This window comes from Saccopteryx leptura, chromosome 1 (assembly GCF_036850995.1).
Source record: "Saccopteryx leptura isolate mSacLep1 chromosome 1, mSacLep1_pri_phased_curated, whole genome shotgun sequence".
Taxonomy (NCBI): Eukaryota; Metazoa; Chordata; class Mammalia; order Chiroptera; family Emballonuridae; genus Saccopteryx; species Saccopteryx leptura.
Window position 1 is genome coordinate 62,103,014 of NC_089503.1, and position 21,081 is coordinate 62,124,094.

Sequence of the window (21,081 nt, forward strand, 5' to 3'; positions counted from 1 at the left end):
ATTTTTTTGAAAGAGAGGGAGAGACAGGAAGGGAGAGAGATGAGAAGCATCAGCTTATAGTTGTGTCACATTAGTTGTTCATTGATTGCTTCTCATACATGTTTTGACTGGGGGGCTCAAGCCAGCAACCTTGAGTTTCAAGCCAGTGACCTTTGGGCTCAGGCCAGTGACCACAGGATCATATTAATGATCCTATGCTCAAGGCTGTGACCTTGTGCTCAAGGTGGTAAGCCTATGCTCATGCCAGATGAACCGGTGCTCAAGCTGGTGACCTTGGGATTTTGAACCTTGGACCTCAGCATCCCAGGTTAATGCTCTATTCACTGTGCCACCACTGGTCAGGCATGACTTCATCTCAACTAATTATATCTACAGTGATTCTATTTCTAAATGCAGTTGTGTTCTCCGGTACTAGGGGTTAGGACTTCAGCATATCTTTTGTAGGGGGAAATAATTCAACCCATAATATTGCCTTTTCCTTGTGCCATTTAAAATATAGCATCTTAAATATTTTTTCTACATGCATGTAGAATCTCATTAGACAATATCAAGATTTTTTGCCCCAACAATAAAACATAATATTAAAACTCCAGAGGAGAAGGAAAATATATTTACTAATATTTTTACTCTTTTCATTTGTTTTCTTATCTAACTTTTCAACCGTCCTTCCCTCATCATTTCCTTTCTATTTAGAAAACTTCCTTAGCCATTCCTTTAGGGTAGAAATATTGGCAACGTATCTTTTTAGTTTTCCTTCCTCTGAGACTGTTTTGATTTCTGTTTCATTCCTGAAGGGTATTTTCACTATATATAGCATTCTTGGTTGACAGTTTCTTTTTTAATTGAAAAATGGTGGACCACATTCTTCTGGCCTACAAGTTTTCTGATAAGAAATCCTGTCATCCAAATAGTTTTTTCCACATAGTATAGGTAAGCTGTTTTTTCTCTCTCACTGCTTTCAAGATTTCCCCCTTGTCTTTAGTTTTCAGAAGTTTGATTATGATGTGTCTTGATGTGGATTTCTTTGAGTTTAACTTGTTTGAGGCTGGCTCAGCTTCTTCAATCTATGGGTTTAGGTTTTTTTAATAGTTTTTTGGGAGGGAGGGGGTTGGCTAGATTTGAAAGTTTTCAGCCAGTATATCTTCAAGTACTTTTTCAACCCTGCCCTCTTTTTCCTTTCCTTCCAGGAGACCAATAACATGAATGCTAGACCTTTTGTTATAGTCCCACAGGTCCCTGAGTGCCACTTCATTACTGCCAAATACTAGTAGGTATCCAAGTTCTTCCTAGGCCTTTCAGCACACAGTTGGGGAAGAAGCTTCTCATTACTGCTGGGCTGGGAGAAAATTTCCATTTCTTTATTAGGCCTTCCTGATACCACCCTTGGCTGGAAGGGGCAGGAATACTTAATTATTTCTCACTGACACCTCAGTGATATGTCCTTCTTACTTGGGTTAGTGTGAGAGTTCTGACTCTCCAGTATATCTCATCTGACACACCACCATGGGGAGAAAAAGAACACTGTTGCCACATGAGGATGCAAGTTCAGGCTTCCTGTGTGGTCTTTACCGACACTGCAGGGAGTGGGGAGTTCATAACTGCTGGATGAGATGCAAGTTCCAGCCCTCCCTGCTTAACCTTAGCCTGGCAGGAGGTTGGGGCACCTTCTTACAGCCTGATGAGGGGCGAAGTCTAGGTTCTCAAGCAGATATTGCAGCATGGATGGGAATGGGACTAGGTTTTTCTGTGGAGTTTGGCTATAGAATAGCAGTTACGTAAGTTTTCTGTTTTGCTAAGCTGCCTCTTTCCTGGCCATTGGGCTAGAGACAACAGGCTTTAGTTGGGCTCTTGTTTTTTGTCTGTGCCTAGTGGCATTACTGGGTTTCTAGCTTCTTGAGTTCCAACTCTGTGATATAAGAAGCAGCAAAAAAAGAAGAAAAAATGCATGTAACTTATTACTATAGCATTACTCAGGTCCAGAGTTCCTAACAAGTCTGCCTTCTTCTCTTCATATTTCAGAGTCTTCTTCTGTTTGTTTATATATAAGGTTCATTAAAAAATTTTTTTTAAATTGTACTTAAGAATAGGTAAAAGTATGTCTGTTTCATCTTCCCAGAAGCAGTAGTCTCTAGTTTATTCTGTCTTTAATCTAGGCACCTAAGGGTATTTATTATAAAGAAGCAAAAAAACCAAAACAGTCCTTGCCTAAAATCAGGTCTGATAGATAGGATAACAATACTTTTAGAAACACAAATGATAGACCTATAAAACATATGAAACCGTGTAAATTCTATGAAATAAAAACATCTTTCTTCAATCTGCCTTGCCATAGCTTCTTTCTTACATATCTACTTGGTGATTATTTCATTTAGTATTTTCATTTTTTACTTATCTGTCTGCCCAACTAAATTGTAAGTTTCTTAAAGTCTTATTTATCTTGGTAACACCTGGAACTCAGAATAATGTTTGTTAGTAAAGATTTTTTTAAGTCAAATTGAAACTTTCAAACTTTTGTTTCTTTTAATATGTTTGACAAGATATCTGAAAACCTCTCCTTTAACAGAACATGTAGAAATTTCTGAGTAAACGATAACAAACATCCTTTGAAATGCATAGTTAAGCTCAAAAGAACATAAATATAATTCCAGAGCATTAAATTCAAAGAAGATGCTGTAAACTAGTCTGACAAATGAGTTCTGAAATAATGATCAATTTGAAGGCATTTGCAAATACCAGGAAATCAGTCTTAGGTTTGAAGAACTTCTTGAAGAGATTGAAAACAAAGCTTTTTGGGCCTGACCAGGTGGTGATGCAGTGGATAGAGCATTGGATTGGGATGCAGAGGACCCACGTTCGAAACCCCAAGGTTGCCAGCTTGAGCGCAGGCTCACTGGCTTGAGTGTGGGGTCACTGGCTTGAGCCCAAAGGTTGCTGGCTTGAAGCCCAAAGTTTCTGGCTTGAACTAGGGGTCACTCATTCTGCTGTAGCCCACTGATCAAGGTACATGAAAAAGCAATTAGTGAACAACTAAGATGCCACAACAAAAAATTGATGCTTCTCATCTCTTTCCCTTCCTGTCTGTCCCATCTGTCTCTGTCTCTGTCAAAAAAAGAGAAACAAAACGAAAAGAAAACAGCTTTTGGCATGTTTTATATGGGCAGTTGGAACTGTTTCCTTACTGCCACACACAAAGATATAAAGCCAAGACCATCAAAGAGATAAACCGTTAGTGAAATCTGGGTTAGAAAAAAATTTGCTCTTCACTAACTTGTCTTTCATCCTCAGTTTTAGGCAGGAAATATGACTTCCCTGAAATTTTGTAATTACTATTCTGAATTCATACAGATTTGGGATTCAAATGTACATAACCCTTATTGTCTGGGAAACCTCAAAGTATAAAATTAACTCAAATAGATACAACTTTCATAGAGCCCCAGCATATCTTAGAGAAGCAAAAGCAAATTATGTTCAAAGAAATATACTGTTAATGGATACCTCTCAAGATTTTAACAAATTGGCAATCAAACGTGTACACAATCAATAATTCCAAATCCAGAGGAGGAAATAAGTTACCATAAGCAAAAGTCATGACAAGCAGAAAATAGCAGAAATAAACTCCCCGCATCAGATGCTGAAACATAGGTATTTTAAAAATACTTACTGAAATAAAAGAAAATGAAAAGGTGAATAAGGAATGGTAGATTATCAAAAATGAAATTCTAGATTTGAAAAAGAATTAAAGAACTCTTGATGTTTAAAAAAATCATTGAAATAAAAAACTCAATGGGTAAGTTAGTAAATTAGACAGAGTTAAAGAGAGAATTAATTAAATTGGAAGGCAGTTCTAAAGTAATAAAACAAAGCATCACAGAAATAACACTTGTAATTGCAGTTCTAGGAGGAGAGAGTAGCAAAAATGGGGAGAAAAGAGAGATTCAAAGAGATAATAGGTGAGAAATTTCTACAGTTGATAAAAGACATAACTTTTGAGCTTCAAGAACAATTCCCAAGCAGAATATACGAAAGGAAATCTTTCTCAGGTATGGCCAATGTGATAGATTACCTCATTCAGCATCATTCCAGCCTACTTCAAGAGTGCCTTTCTATAATGCAGATGTTAAAAAGCTAAGATCTTTGCCCTGGCCGGTTGGCTCAGCGGTAGAGCGTCGGCCTAGCGTGCGGAGGACCCGGATTCGATTCCCGGCCAGGGCACACAGGAGAAGCGCCCATTTGCTTCTCCACCCCTCCGCCGCGCTTTCCTCTCTGTCTCTCTCTTCCCCTCCTGCAGCCAAGTCTCCATTGGACAAAGATGGCCCGGGCGCTGGGGATGGCTCTGTGGCCTCTGCCTCAGGCGCTAGAGTGGCTCTGGTCGCAACATGGCGACGCCCAGGATGGGCAGAGCATCGCCCCCTGGTGGGCAGAGCGTAGCCCCTGGTGGGCGTGCCGGGTGGATCCCGGTCGGGCGCATGCGGGAGTCTGTCTGACTGTCTCTCCCTGTTTCCAGCTTCAGAAAAATGAAAAAAAAAAAAGCTAAGATCTTTATTTCCCTTATTTTCTTTGCAGGTAAGGTTCCAGGTACATTCAGGTTCTTCCAATTACATATATTCACATAAGACTGGAATTCAAAACCAAGTCAAGTTGAGGAAGAGAAGTAGTAGTATATAAAGCATCCATTTACTGTTGTGTATCTAAGGCGTGCATATTATGGCTCTGGAACAAACAGGTGTGATGGCAGCTCCATGATTTGTGAGTTTTAGCTAAAATGGTATAATATTGGATACAGTGGTTGGTCCAGAGGCTTCCTAGTTCTCCACTTCCTAAATGGGCGAGGGTGGGGGGAATTCATTGGCAAGATAATCTTTGATTATGTTCATGAATCATTCCTGGAGAGCCTAAATTGTGCTCATTCAGCATTTCTGTTGGAATCAAAAGCGCTTAATTCTTTTCTGCTTTAAATAGATATATTATCCACAGTTAAATTCTGAAAAAGCATACTGAAATTGCTGAAATCCAAAGTAAGACATTTTAAAAACATGTAGAGATAGAAGACATATTACCAACAAAGGAGTAACAGCCTAGCACAGGCTTATCAATAGCAACAATGGAAGCCAAAACACAGTTATCTTCAAAGTCCTGAGAGAAATTAACCATCAACTTAGAATTGTATACCCAAATATATTTTAAGAATAAGGGTAAAATTGACATTTTGAACCAAACAAAAAATGGGGAAATTTAACTAATACTGAAAGACCTCCAAAAAGATTTTTTAGGAGGAAGAGCTGAGATACAAGATAGCACAATGAAAGAAAAAAAAAATAGCAACCTATTGGACTATCTGACCAAAAATGTTGTGACTATTTAAATAATATCTAATTTGAAAGATTTTAAAATTGGAACTAAAATGGTAGATATAATAACATGTGAGCAACAAGAGAATGATCTTAGTGACATAGTTCCTAAGGTTATTTTGGGCAAGAGGGTACTACAGTGAATAATTTTAGACTTTATGTATGCATTTTTGATAGCCACTAGAAACAGTAATTGATTTTACAATAACTTTTAAAAACATGAAGAATAGTTAAAATGGGATTATGAAAACTGAGTCCAAAAGAAATCAGGAGAAGGGTAAAAGAGAGTCAAAGAAAAGTCAGAAAAGCAGAAAATAAAGGAGCAGAAATAATTCAAAATATATCAGTAATCACAGTAAATATAAATGGACACAGCTAAGTAATTAAAAGATACTGTCAAACAGGAAAAAAATACACAGCAATATGTTGTTCTTATGAACAACTAATATGTTGTTCATAAAAAACATGGTTAAAACATAGATACCCAGTAACTTTGAAAGAAAAGAATATAAAAATAAACTGCACAAATATTGACTAAAAGGACTAGCCATTTTAAACCCAGATAAAAAATATTTAAGGTATTATTTAAAATAAATCTGTTCATTATTATTAAAAGATTCAGTTTACTAGAAAAAATGGCAATCTTAAATTTGGAAATTTTTAAGCAAAAATTGACAATTTGGAAAACAAATAAATAAATAAATGCTCCATCATTGCTGAGCTATTTTAACACAGTAACTCAGACTACAAAAAAATAAACAAGAATATAGATAAAATTTGAGTAACACAATAACAAAATGACCTAATACACTCAACAATTAAAGAATGCATGATCTTTGCAAGCATGCTTGGAGTGATCATTAACTGTACCAGATACCAGCTTTAAAACAAGGTTAATTAAACTTTAAAGAATTGGTGTCATTTATAACAAGTTCTCTGACTATATAGTACAGTTACTTTAGTAAAACAGGATTAATCAAAATAGCCCATATATTTGGCAACCTAAAACCACACTTTAAATACAAGTAAAAAAAGAAATCATAATGGAACTATTGAAATGCTTAGAATGGAACCATAATGAAAATACTACAAAATCAAAGTATGATGTAGCTAAAGTTATTCTGAGATGGAAATTTACAGTCTTAGTTGTTTACATTAGAAATAGAGAAGCTGAAGAATAATGCCCTAAGCATCCAACTTCAGTAATTAGAAAGTAGATTGCCCTGGCCGGTTGGCTCAGCGGTAGAGCGTCGGCCTAGCGTGCGGAGGACCCGGGTTCGATTCCCGGCCAGGGCACACAGGAGAAGCGCCCATTTGCTTCTCCACCCCTCCGCCGCGCCTTCCTCTCTGTCTCTCTCTTCCCCTCCCGCAGCCAAGGCTCCATTGGAGCAAAGATGGCCCGGGCGCTGGGGATGGCTCTGTGGCCTCTGCCCCAGGCGCTAGAGTGGCTCTGGTCGCAACATGGCGACGCCCAGGATGGGCAGAGCATCGCCCCCTGGTGGACAGAGCATCACCCCTGGTGGGTGTGCTGGGTGGATCCCGGTCGGGCGCATGCGGGAGTCTGTCTGACTGTCTCTCCCCGTTTCCAGCTTCAGAAAAATGCAAAAAGAAAAAAAAAAAAAAAAAAAAGAAAGTAGATTAATAGAATAAACCCAAAGAGAAATAAAGAACAGGATAAATAAAGGCAGAAGCTGAAAAGTAAATGGACTACTGCTAACTGCCTTAACTAACCCAAGAAACTCAAATCCAAAGCCAAGAACCTTCAATTTCATCAGAGAAATTTCTCAAGTATCAGGCATAAACAGCAACAGGCAGTTTGGGAAAGGAGATGGAGAGGGGAATCTAAAATAAAGAGAATTGGTTAAAAGCGTTAAGAAACTTAAATGATTAGATCCCTTTACCCACTCAATACCACTGAGCAACTGCTAAAGTCTAGAGGTTTATTCTCTGGAAAGGGTGAACAATGTCTTTAAATTGGATTTCACCAGGCACAGTTGAGCATGTGAATACCATACTGAAGTCAAGGAACGTGGGTGACCTTATACATTCTGAATGCTGAATTCAAAGACCCGTGGGCAGTCTGGCCTGTGATAGCGCAGTGGATGGAGTGTCGACCTGGAATGTTGAGGTTACCAGTTTGAGGCCCTGGGCTTGCCCAGTCAAGGCACATATGACAAGCAACCAATGAACAATTAAAGTAAGCAACTATGAATTGATACTTCTCATCCCTCTTCCCTCTTTTCTCTCTGTAAAAATTAATAAATAAATCTGAAAAAAAAATACCCATAGGCAGAAAATTGGAAGTCTTTTAAAGAATTTGAGCAGCCAGGAAGACCCAAAACTACTTATATTAGGCATTCCCTAAAACTTGGCCCAGCAAAATAGCTCTTCAGTGAAAGATACTACTCTAAAAGGCCTCAACCACATGCTTAGAGTTTGTTAACATTTTAGTTTCCCACTCTTAAGAATGAGGAAACAGACAAAATGAATGTATCCACTATGATAGAGTCCAAAACAAGTAATAAGGGGGGAAAATCAACATAGAGAAAACAACTTATGCATGAAGAAAAAGACTTCAAAAATCCCAAAACGAAAACAAATATTCATTAACATTGCTAGAAATATACTCTGTCAAGAGTAGAATGCTGCCTGACCAGTGGTGGCGCAGTGGATAGAGCATTAACCAGGGACATTGAGGTGCCAGGTTTGAGACCCAGAGGTCTCTAGCTTGAGTATGGGATCATTCACATGGTCCCATGGTCACTAGCTTGAGACCAAAGGTTGCTAGTTTGAAGCCCAGGGTTGCTGGCAGGAGCAAGGGGTCACTGGCTTGACTGGAGCCCCCTGGTCAAGGCACGTATAAGAAGCAATCAGTAAACAACTAAAGTGACACAACTATGAGTTGATGCTTCTCATCTCCCTTCCTGTCGGTCTATCCCTCTCTCGCTTAAAAAAAAAAAAGGTAGAATGCTATAAGAAAGGAACATTCAGAGAATCCCTGCTCCCCCCCCCCCCCCAATATATAAAGTAAAAATCTGAAGTGAAGGGTTTGAAAGATAGAAATAAAGAAGCCACTGGAATCCCTTCTCCCGAATACACATTGTGATTGCATTATGGTCTGTCACCCCACTAATCCTACTTATCAGCAAGTATCTACCCACAGGACAGGCATTAAACCCATGGTATGGTCCAGAATAAACAGGACAGTACAAGGCCTCAGGACCCTTAGGCTTACTGTCACTGCTGTGGAGAGAAAGCAAGGTGTTTCCTCAAATCCATGGGCTTCTCTGGTTAGGACAAAAGCAAAGGCAGACACACACACACATACCCTGGGGGTCATAGGGATGATGAGAAAGAAGTGAAGAATAGAAGAAGCTCTGTAGAAGTAACACTGGACCAGATCAGAAGTACCAACATATAAAGGGTTGGGGGAGAGGGTGGTTGCAGAGAGAAAGGAAGGGATGAAATCATCACCAATTAACTCAAAATGTCCTATAATTGAAAGACATGACTAATTAGATCGAAAGAACCCTTTGGCTCTTCAGCACAATGGGTAAAAATATACCCATATCAGTGTCAGAATTCTAGACAAGGAAAATTTCTTCATTCTAAGGCAGTTATACATACAAAGGATTAGGAATCAGAATGGCTTTGGATTTGCTGAAGCAAAACTGAAAGCTAGAATTATAGAATTCTAACCTAGAATGCTATAGCCAGCCAAATTATCAATAAAATATGGGGGAAAAATACATTTTTATACATTCAAGTTCTCAAAAAAGTATATCCCATAAACTATTGCTCAGGAACCTGTTGAAGGATATGTTTAAGAAATAAGCCTGACTGGTGGTGGTGTCAATGGATAGAGCATCGACCTGGGATGCTGAGATTCCAGGTTCAAAACCCCAAGGTCGCTGGCTTGAGTGCAGGCTCACCAGCTTGAGAGCAGGGTCGCCAGCTTGAACGTGGGATTATCGTTCTGATCCCATGGTTTCTGGCTTGAGCCCAAGGTCACTGCAAGAGCAAGGGATCGCTGGCTTGGCTGGAGCCCCCAGTCAAGGCAAGTATGAGAAGCAATCAGTGAACAACTAAGTGTCATAAGTACGGGAGGATGCTTCTCATCTCTCTCCCTTCTCTCTTTCCCTTCTTGTCTCTCTCTCTTTGAGAGAGAGAGATTAAACCAGAAAAGAGGAAGACATGGGATACAAGACAGGAAATTCAACACAGAGAGAGGTGAAGGCAGTTCCCACAGTGAAGGTGAAGGGAAAGGATTTCTCAGATGGTAGCTACACACTAGGTAGGCAGCCAGTCCAAAATGGAGCAGCGTGACTCCAGACAGTTATGTTGAGGGCCTTTTATATTATCTACTCTTGTACCTTGTAATACATGAGTAGTGTGTCCTCAGAATCATATCTGTACTTAGTTTGCATGGACTGTGTGCTGATGAAGTTCTTGCTCTCTCATGTGTACCCTGCTATCTGGATAACCAGACATGCATTTCACCCGATAGAAGAATTTTGCTTTGAACTACTGCTGAGAGCTGAAGATTAGCTCTGGTAAGTAAGCTTAGAAGCAGAAATAGTATGGCTCTTACTGATCATACTCCTGTCACATCTCAACACTGGTCCATACTGTAGCCCTGTCACAGTATTGACACAGCCTTTGCAATGTTAAGCCTTATATTTCCTGGAACTCATTCCTGCCTCCTCCAGATGGGGCCATGATAAACTCTGAAACAAGCTGAAGTCAGATTGTGATTCTCTTAATCTCACCTTCTCTGAGAATCTTTATCAAACAGTCAGCCTTATGCTTTCCTGATGATTTTTAATCACCTTTTTCATTCATTTATATATAAATACCTATCATTAAAATACATATTTGAAAACATCTATTCTTGTCATTTACCATATCAAAAAAACTACATGATAACAATAGACTTAGAGAAATCATTTTATAGAATTCAACAACTATTTATGACCTAAAACTAAACAAAATAAAATCCTTTACAAACTAGTAATAGAAGAGAAATTTCCTAAGCTGTAAACTCTACAGCATCTAACACATTTAGTCTTGAAATGTTTTAAAATGTTTTTCTTTGAGCACAGGCTCACCAGATTGAGCATGGGCTCCCTGGCTTGAGCATGGGATCAAAGACATGACCCCGTGGTTGCTGGCTTGAGCCCAAAGGTCGCTGGCTTGAAGCCCAAGGTCTCTGGCTTGAGCCCAAGGTGGCTGGCTTGAGAAAGGGGTCACTGGCTCAGCTGGAGCCCCCTGGTCAAGGCACATATGAGAAAGCAATCAATGAACAACTAAGGTGCTGCAACTATGAGTTGATGCTTCTCATCTCTCTCCTTTCCTGTCTGTCTGTCCCTGTCTGTCCTGCTCTCTCTCTCTCTTTAGCGCAGGCATGTGTGTGCAAAAAAAAATAAAGAATCTCCCTACCCTTAATGTCTCCTCTTAGTAATTGTCTACCCATTTAAAAAAAACCAAAAAACCTTTTCTTTAAGGTAGCTAGCTCTGAGCATGTGCTTGTCAGTGCAGGGTCGCTGGCTTGAGCAGGGGAATCATCCACATTATCCCAAAGCTTGCCAGCTTGAGCTCAAAGGTCACTGACAAGAAAACCCAAGGTCGCTGGTTGAGCAGGGAGACACTGGCAAGGCCCCAGTCAAGGCATGTACAAGAAGCTCAGTGTACAACTAAAGGGAAAACAACTACAAGTTGATTCTTTTCACCCTCTTTCTCCCTTCATGTCTCTCTCTCACTCAAAATAGAAAAAATAATGATAAATAAATAAATAAAAATTTCTCTTTAAACTCAAGAATAAAACATGGATATATATTATCACCACTTCTATTCATCATTATACTGGTGGAAGTAAAACATAGTATTTGCAAATTACATGCTCATGTATAGACAGTATCACTGAACATGGACCAAAAGCTAGTAGCTATAAGTGGAATTCAGCAGGGATACAAGATTCAAGTCAATATTCAAAAATCCTATTTTTATATACTAGCACCAAACAATTGGAAAGTGAAATTTTCTAAAGTACAATTTACAATAGCATTAAAAAATGTCAGGTGTTTGGGGGTTAAATTTAGCAAATATTTGCAAACCTGAATATTGGAAATTATGATGATAGCTTTTTTTGTGAGAGAAAATAAAGAAGACCTAAATAAATGGGTATACGTACCAGTTTTGTGGATAGAAACTCATTCATTCATTCATTCATTCATTCATTTATTGAGAGAGAGAGAGGAAGGGAGATGAGAAGCATCAGTTGGGTTACTTAGTTGTTCATTGATTGCTTCTCTTATGTGCCTTGACTCGAGGGGGGGGGGCACACTCAAGCCGAGCCAGTGACCTTGGGCTCAAACCAGCAACCATGGGGTAACGTCAATGATCCGACATTCACGCTGTCAACCTTGGAGTTTCGAACCTGGGATCTCAGCATTCCGAGTCAACACTAACCACTGTGCACCACTGGTCAGGCAGTAAACTCAGTATTATTAAGATGTGAGTTCTTCTCAAGTTGATCTCTACGTTCAATGCAATTATAAAATCTCTGCAGAGTTTTTGGTAAAAATTGAGAAACTGGTTCTGAAATTTACATGGGAAGGCAAAGGATCTAGAATAGCCAAAACAGTTTTGAAAAAGAACATTACAGTTAGAGGACTTATACTACCTTTTTTTACTCTGTGCTACACTAATTAAGCAATGTAGTATTACTGGTAAGAATGAAATATAAATCAATGAAACATCCAAAAATAGATCCACACCTCTATTCTGACCTGATTTTAAATAAGCATTCTAAGGTCTGTGGGGAAAAGGTAATATTTTCAAGTTCTGCTGAACAGCTTGATATTCTTATTTTTAAAGTGAACTTATTTTATTTTAATTGAATTTATTGGGTGACTTTGGTTAATAAAATTATACAGGTTTCAGGTGCACAATTCTGTAATACTTAAAAAATAAACTTAAAGCTCACACCATTACAAACATTTATTAGAAGTGAATCATATTCCTAAATGTAAATGCTGAAATGATAAAAATTCTAGAAGAAAATATAGAAGTTTTTACAACTTTGGTTAAGTAAAGATTTATTAAAAAGGACATAAAAAGTGCAAACTATAATGTAAAGATTGATAAATTAAACATCAAAATTACACTCTTTCTTCAAAAGATACAAGTAAATTAAAGACAAGTAACAGATTTGGAGAAAATGTTTGCAAAATATATACCCAATAAAAGATTTACATATGTAGAATATATAAAGAACTCTTACAATGCAATAATAAGGCAAACAGCAATTATTTAAATGGGCAGAAATTCAGCAAAATTACCAAAGAAGATAGATGGAGGACAAATAAGAACACGAAAAAATGCTCAATAATATTAGTCATTAAGGAAGTGCAAATTAAAACTACCACAAGATACCACTGCATACCTACTAGAACAGCTGAAAAGACTGATGTCATACCAAGTGTTGGTGAGGGTGTAGAACAAAAAACACTCATACACTGCTCTGGAATGTGAAATGATTCAGTCACTTAGGAAAACGGTTTATCAGTATCTTAAAAAGTTTTAATGTTTTCCTGCCATACAATTCTGCCATTTCTCTCCTAGCTTTTTACCCAAGAGAAATGAAAGTATACATCCATAAAAAGATTTATTAATGAATGATTATAGCTGCTTTACTTGTTATAGCAAAAACAAAAAAAAGGAAACAACAAATGTTCACCAATATTTGGACAGATAAACAGATTGTGGTATATCTATATAGTGGAGTACCAAGAAATAAAAGGAACTGAAGTATTGATACACATATCTACATGGATACATTTCAAAATAACTACACCATAAAGTGGATATACTGTAATTCCATTTATATAACATCGTAAAAAAATGCAAACTCAGCTTTTGGAGGTGATGGATATATTTATTTTGTTGAGCATGGTGTTGGTTTCATGGATATATACAAATGTACTCATCATGTGTATACTTTAAACATATGCATTTTAATGTAAGTCAATGAAACCTCATTGCATCTATAAGATATACATATAAGCTGCTGTTATTATTTTCGATAACTCACTAAGCTTCAGTTTTCTCATCAGTGAGGTGAAAAGAATACTACTTGCCTCACAAGCTTTATGTGAAGATTTTATTCGTGTGTGTGTGTGTGTGTGTGTGTGTGTGTGTTCCTAATTTACTATAGTGCCTGATATAGAGCAGGTGACCCAATGTTAATTCTGTTCCATCACTCCCCTTGAATTTCCATTAGGCTGATAGAGTTACTAGGGGCTTTCAGATTACCTTCTTGATACACCTAGCTAAATCTTAGAGACACATTCTCTCTCAGTACCTTTAAATGGCTAAATGTAATAAGCAAATGTATTAGACTTTATCTCATCAAAGTGATGACTTCAAGCTCCAATCATTATGTGACTTGAAAAAATTTCATTGTGCTTTTTTATTTTCCCACAGGGTTTATCCATGGCTTAGAGGACTGGGTTATACATCCTTGGGTATATTTTTATTGGGATTTTTGTTTTGGAACATAGATAACATCTTTTGTGATTCACTGAGGTAAGATAGATTTTTAATCTTTGAAAAATATTTTTGGAAGCAATCCATTAAGCCAAGTTTTATAGACAAATAGAATTATTAGTGCTCTGATGTGAATTTTTGCCATTGTTGAAATTAAAAAGATACATACAATACATTAAAGTTAAATTCTGGCAAGTCTTATTTAAATTACCTAAAAATTTAGACCTAAGAATATCTTGTAACATCTGTAGGGACTTTTAATCAAATGTTGACTAATTTGCCTAATTTGCTTTACTGGAGAAATAAGAATGATTTGAAATAAGGATGAAATACATGTATATAATTTTGTTCTTTAATATACCGTATTTCCCCATGTATATATAAGACACACTTTTTTAAAGAAATATTTGGGGTTTAAAACTGGGTGTGTCTTATACAGTGGTTGTAGATATTTTTACTTGCATTTCCTGCTTTTTCACGTGGGTGAGGAGTTGTATAAATTTTATGATGAATAAAACTTGAGTTCAATAACTTTATGTAATACATTTTTTTCAAATTTTGGGCCCCAAAATTAAGGTGCGCCTTATACATGGGAGCATCTTATACATGGGGGAATACAGTACTTGATGTTATTTTCTAAGAAAGGCAAGTGTTCCTTTTGTTTCATCTTGTCAGCAATTGCATATTGACTGGAGTTTGAATCTTGGGTCTCTGGACACTAGATGTTACTAAAACACTATCTTTCTGGGCCTCAATTTTCATTAAAATGAACATGTGAAATAACTTTAAAAAGTGGGTCCTTCCAACTCAAAATTCTGTAAATTTAAGTTTAGCACATACACAGAGGACAGAGGAATGTACTGAATAGTACCACAGAGAGGCAATCAGCAAAATTTAGACAGTGGAAAATCTGCAGGATGAATGAGCTGGTCTCTTCAGCAAAGAAATTGTAGAGGGAAGAACAAAAGGAAAAGGAACATATGGATTAAGAGACTTGAGATGTCAACCAAATGCAATGTGTTGATCTTTTTTGGATTTTGATTCAACAAACCAAGTATAAAAAAAAGGTTTATGAGATGATTGGAACTTTGGTATAATAACTGAATATTTGATTATATTAAGGGATTATTATTAATATTATAGGTATGAAAATATATTATAGTTTTGTTTTTTAAAGGTTTTAATCTTTAAGAGATAACTGGGATTTGCTTCTTAATAATATGGGGTGGTGGGGAGAAGTGGATGAGAGTTTAGATGATGCAGGATTGGCCATAAGTTATAATTGTTGAAGCTGGGTAATGGTACATTATTCTTTTGCCTACTTTTGCACATTTGAAATTCTCCATAATAAAAAGTTAAATAAGTAAATGTAGACTTTAATGCACATAAGCAACCAAGTAATACATCTTGCTTAGAAAACTAAGATCTAATTGAGAGGTTTGAACCAGCAATACCTGTCAGAAATCCCATTAGAGCTTTTACACTGCTGAGAGAAGTCATCATCCTCTGGGTGAGGGCCACTAAGAAATCACATAGGTTCTTAGAGACGGTGACTGTCTCAAAAATTCATGGGGATATCTAGAAAAATAATTTGGTGTTTCATATTGATTTTTACCTTCTAATGAGGATATTAATATAGTATACACTTAATCAAAAGATCTAGACTTTTAGATTTAGCTGTGCCAGTAGCAGAGTGACTTGGACTATTCAATTAATCTCTCTGAATTTTAGGTTCCTAATCTGTAAGGCGAAGCTAATAATAGCCACCTCAGAGACTCACTATGAAGTGAAATAATAGATACAAAAGACCTTTATAGACTGTACAGTGCACTTCTAAGATGATGGTGGTATGCAAGGCATAAGAAAAGCTTGTATCTATTTCTTTAAGTGCACGAATAGCTAAATAGACTAGTCTTTCCCAAAGTGCTCCAGGGAACATTTGTTCCACAAGCTATTAATAATAGTTAAATGAAGGGTTCCATGAATGAGTAGGTTACCTGAAAAAAATAATTGAAGATAAACTCTTTTTAATTATGGTAGGACTTTTCAAAGTTTCTTTTTTGTTGTTGTTATTGTTGTAGGTGAGAGTAGGGGAGATAGTGAGGCAGGCTCCCACGTGCGCCCTGACTGGGATACACCAGGCAACCCTGTCTGGGGCTGATACTCGAATCAACCAAGCTGTCCTCAGCACCTGAGGCCAATGCTTGGACCAATCAAGCCACTGGCTGGGGGAGGGGGAGAGAAGATGATAGTAGCTTCTTCTGTGTGCCCTGACCAGGGATCCAACCCAGAACGTCCACACACAGGTCCGAGGCTCTATCCACTGAGCCACTGGCCAGGGCCAGACTTTCAGTTTTTAATCTGTTATATGCACCACAGATCTCAAGGAGGACAGTAATGTGTACTATTTCACACCTTTATTTTGACCACAGAGCCATTTCTTCACGGAACTTTTGCTAGGAATACTATTACTCAAAATACATTTTGGAAAACAGTACAGTAGACTACAATAGACTTGAGGAAATTAAATAACTGCCATACTTGAGAATGGCATTTTAAAATGCTCTAAGACTGTCAGCATTAGTTGCTAAATAAAAAAAAATTAATATGATGATATTTTACCCCTTTCCTCACAGGAACTTTCGAAAGAAGGTACCACCTGTCGTGGGTGTTGCCACACAGTTTCATGCATGGTGGCATATTTTAACTGGCCTTGGTTCTTATCTTCACATCCTTTTCAGGTATGAAGTAGACTTTTTAAACCTAGTGTTGGAGTGTTCTTTCTGTATTCTTCAAATAGAATGGTGTAAATATAAAATGTTGGACGGAATCAGGAACTTATGCCCCAGCTTTCCTCTGCCACTAGGTGACCTTAAGCAAGTCCCTTCTTCTCTGAAGCTCAGTTTTTCTCATCCTTAAAGTGAAGCAGTTGTACTAACTAGCCTCTGACACACAATCTACATTTTAATGTAAGTAGGATATGACTTTTTTTTAGTACAAATAGGATATAAATATTTCTATTTCTTTTTGATCAGCATTAAAGAATAAAGTTAGGGAGAAAAGAAAAGCACCCAAATCCTCTGAGTAGGGGATAGAAAAGCATATCTGAAGTCCCCTCCTTAATTTGCCTCCTTCCCTGAAATAAATAGATTGCCACTCTTCTCCCCTAATAAACAGGCTATTGAAGGTCAGCCATTAACAGCAAAAATGGAATCAGAATTCGCTCTGATTGTCCTATCCAAATAATACTTCCATATGACTCTCTCTCCCTTTATCAGGCAATATTTTTTTCAAAGCATATATTACCAATTATACATTTATTTAATTGTTCACCTCCCCCAACAAGACTGTAAGTTCCTTGAGAGCAGCTGGGACTTTATCTCATTTACTGCTCCTCTCCCAAATGCAGAGACCAAAGCCTGTCACACAATAAGTACTCAGTATATATTGTTAAATGTTTTAATGTGTGAATCTGTGCGTATTTATCTCTTTACCAGGGGATCAGGCTATATTTAATCTCAAATTCTTTTTAACATTTGCATCTCACCTATCTGGATATCAACTTGTTTAGGCAACCTGAATTATATAAAAATTTAACTGTCTGAGAATTATATATATAAAAGAACTTCTGGATAGCTAAGTAGGAATCACTGACATCATGCTGCAAAGAGCTCAATGTGATTAATCATGGAAGAGCTCTTTAAACTCTGGCTCTATATATATTTATTTTACTTTTTGGAACCTCTTAGAGCATTGATTATTTGGATTCTCAGCCAATAGCATATGAGAAATATCTAATTTAAAAGGGAAGGGATATGGGAGAAAATGTTTGGGGAAATTGACATGATAGAAAGGAAAAACAAGAATAACTATAAAGTGAACCCAAGAATTAGCAACCTAGCACCCTAATACTGCCCAAGAAGTCCCAAGGACATTATCGCAGTATGATACAATACTGTAATGAATTTCTGTCATAAATACTCAAGGAGAGGTGAAGTTATACTCATTATATTCTAATTTAAAGGCTAAGGTTTTCCGCTTTCCCCTTTCCTTTTCCACCTTTCCCTATCCATCTTTCACTTTTTCCTTCTCTCCTTCTGGTGTGGAAACCCTTCAAGGAAGCAGGCACTGAGGGAGAAGAAGTGTTGTGCAGAGGTGGTAGCATTCAGTGTCAAGGAAAAGGGGTCAGTGGTAGTGGCATGCTGAACTTCCAAGAAAATATGGTGGTGATGGGGAATTTTGTATAGGGCAAGGAAGCATGGTGATGAGGAGAAAGGGGTGTGGAGGGACGAGGTGGCTGGAGTTGGGAATAAAGTAATTGATTAAACAATAAGTAAATATACTGAGGATAAGAGAAATCTGATTTCTGCAGTCTCAAAGGGATTTACAAATATGGAAATAGGAGCCTGGCTGATGGTGGCTCAATTGATAGAGCATTGACCTGGGATGCTGAGGTCACAGGTTTGAAACCCCAAGGTTGACAGCTTGAGCATGGGATCATTGACATGACCCCATGGTCATTGGCTTGAAGCCCAGGTCGCTGGCTTGAGCCCAAGGTTGCTGGCTTGAGCAAGGGGACACTGGCTTGGCTTGAGCCTCCGGGTCAAGGCACATATGAGAAGCAATTAATGAACAACTAAAGTGACACAACTACGAGTTGATGCTTCTGATCTCTCTCCCTTCCTGTCTCTCTCCCTCTCTCTCTCACACACATACACACCATATATATATATAAATAAAGAGGAAAAGCTAGAAGGAACTCTGAGGGGGTAAGATATTGGAATGTAAAGTATTGGTAAAACTGATGAGTATGTGACACACATGCACATAATTGTTATTTATTGTATTATTTTTCATACAAGCAATTGTAAACTTAGTTTTACCCACCCTGTGTATATGTATATATATATATATATATGTATACACAATCACATATAGAAGTTAGATGTATATGTATTTTATGTGTGATAAGCATACATGTATACATGTGTTTACACATGCATGTGTTACCTAGCTGTGTCCCCTATGAAAGCTGAAAAATAAAACTTGGTCCAAAGCTAAGATCATTTGAGTATTAATTAAATAGCAAGAGTTTCTAATTACAACTGATTAAATAAAGTAGGAATCCATAAGTGTGTACTAATGTAAATAAATAAATGAAAAATGAGGAGAAGCAAAAGCTCTTTCTTAAAGAAGAATGCCAACGCGCCCTGGCCGGTTGGCTCAGCGGTAGAGCGTCGGCCTAGCGTGCGGAGGACCCGGGTTCGATTCCCGGCCAGGGCACACAGGAGAAGCGCCCATTTGCTTCTCCACCCCTCCGCCGCACTTTCCTCTCTGTCTCTCTCTTCCCCTCCCGCAGCCAAGGCTCCATTGGAGCAAAGATGGCCCGGGCGCTGGGGATGGCTCTGTGGCCTCTGCCCCAGGCGCTAGAGTGGCTCTGGTCGCAATATGGCGACGCCCAGGATGGGCAGAGCATCGCCCCCTGGTGGGCAGAGCGTCGCCCCATGGTGGGCGTGCCGGGTGGATCCCGGTCGGGCGCATGCGGGAGTCTGTCTGACTGTCTCTCCCCGTTTCCAGCTTCAGAAAAATGGAAAAAAAAAAAAAAAAATTTAAAAAAAAAAAAAAGAAGAATGCCAACTCAAATGCAGAAGGAACAATGGAAACAGATAATCACCATTTGGTAACCATCATAGGGATTGTTGATAGGCATTAGTTATCATTGGATGCTCTGGCTGATAGGTGGAAGTTTGATGAGGAACACAAATTGATATAATTCAGAATCTCTCCCCCTCACATACTAATACAAAGAAGAAAACAGTGACTTTATAGTGAAGAAAACAAGCAGCAATCAACTTGATCATGCACATAAGGTTAACACTGCCCATGATGGAGCAGGTCATTATAGTAATGAACTGATATAATGCACTGAGATGAGCTCAGCATCATTTCTTTAGTATTCTTGTCAAAATGCATGACCTGGATCTGGCCATGAGAAAACATTAATGGAACCAGGTTGAAGATTCTATAGAATGAAAGTCCTATACCCTTTAAGACCATCTAGTACATGAGTGACAGTGAAAGACCTGTAAAACTGTTCTAGTTAGAAAAAGACTATTAAGACATGACATGAAAACTAAATGCAATGCATGTTTCTGGATAGGCACCTGAATCAGAGACAAAAAAGAGAAATTACTGGGACAGTCAGCAAAATTTGAATCAAGTCTTGACTTGGATGGTAGTATTGTGTTGGGAACAACAAGCTGACAGCCCCTCATGAAAATAAAGCAGGAAGGAACAAGTTCCTTCTTTCTCCTCCAGCTTTGCAGTCTCTCTTGAATGCCCTCTGTTAGCAGAGCCTGTCAGGGAGCATTTGTCAGTGCAGAAATGTGGTCTGTAGTCTCAGCTTCTGCATCACAAACAGAATATAGAATGGTGGATTTGGAGCTGAGATACAATAACTTAATAACTGACATATCTGGTGAGATTAAACAAGAGGAAAACCATAAATAACAGTATCAGGAATGTAAAAGGAAACATCATTACAGATGCTGCAAATATGAGAAGATAAGATTTTTTAACAACTTGATGTGATAGGTACTTTTGTTTATGTTTGAAATTTTCCATAATAAAAAGTTTGAATTTTAAGCTTAGAACCTCATCTGGACTAGGCACGTGATATTTATTACCTCGTTTAATCCTCATGACAGTCCTATAAGGCAAGTGCTATTTTGTTTTATTTTTTAAGAAATGTGTTTATTGCCTGGCCTGTAGTGGTGCAGTAGATAAAGTACCAACCTGGAACACTAAGGTCGCCAGTTCAAAACCCTGGGCTTGCCCAGTCAAGGCACATACAATAAGCAATCAGTGAACAATTATGGGTTGATACTTCTCCCCCCCCCCCCAGTCCCTTTCTCCTCTCTGTAAAAATCACTAAATAAAATCTTAAATATATATATATTTATTGATTGATTTCAGAGAGAGGAAAGGAGAGATATTCTTATAAGTGCCCTGCAGGATTGGGATGATGCTCTAACCAACTGAGCTACCCAGCCAGAGAAAGCAGGTATAATTTCATACTTGAGGAAATACAAGCTCAGAGAAGTCAAGTACCTCACACATGCTCTTACTGTTATTGCTTAGATTTAAGCCCAGAGTTTTTCCATTTCTCCAAACTAAACTAAGAAAC

General features: G+C 38.0%; 1 protein-coding gene across 1 annotated transcript in view; it reads left to right on the forward strand.

Annotated features, from left to right (window-relative positions):
• Positions 1 to 21,081, forward strand: part of ACER3 (alkaline ceramidase 3) — a 141,025-nt gene that overhangs the window by 108,541 nt on the left and 11,403 nt on the right. Inside the window, exons 8-9 of the mRNA XM_066369104.1 lie at positions 13,833 to 13,934; positions 16,532 to 16,636. Coding sequence (XP_066225201.1) covers positions 13,833 to 13,934; positions 16,532 to 16,636 — 207 coding nt within the window. The remainder of the gene's footprint in view (positions 1 to 13,832; positions 13,935 to 16,531; positions 16,637 to 21,081) is intronic.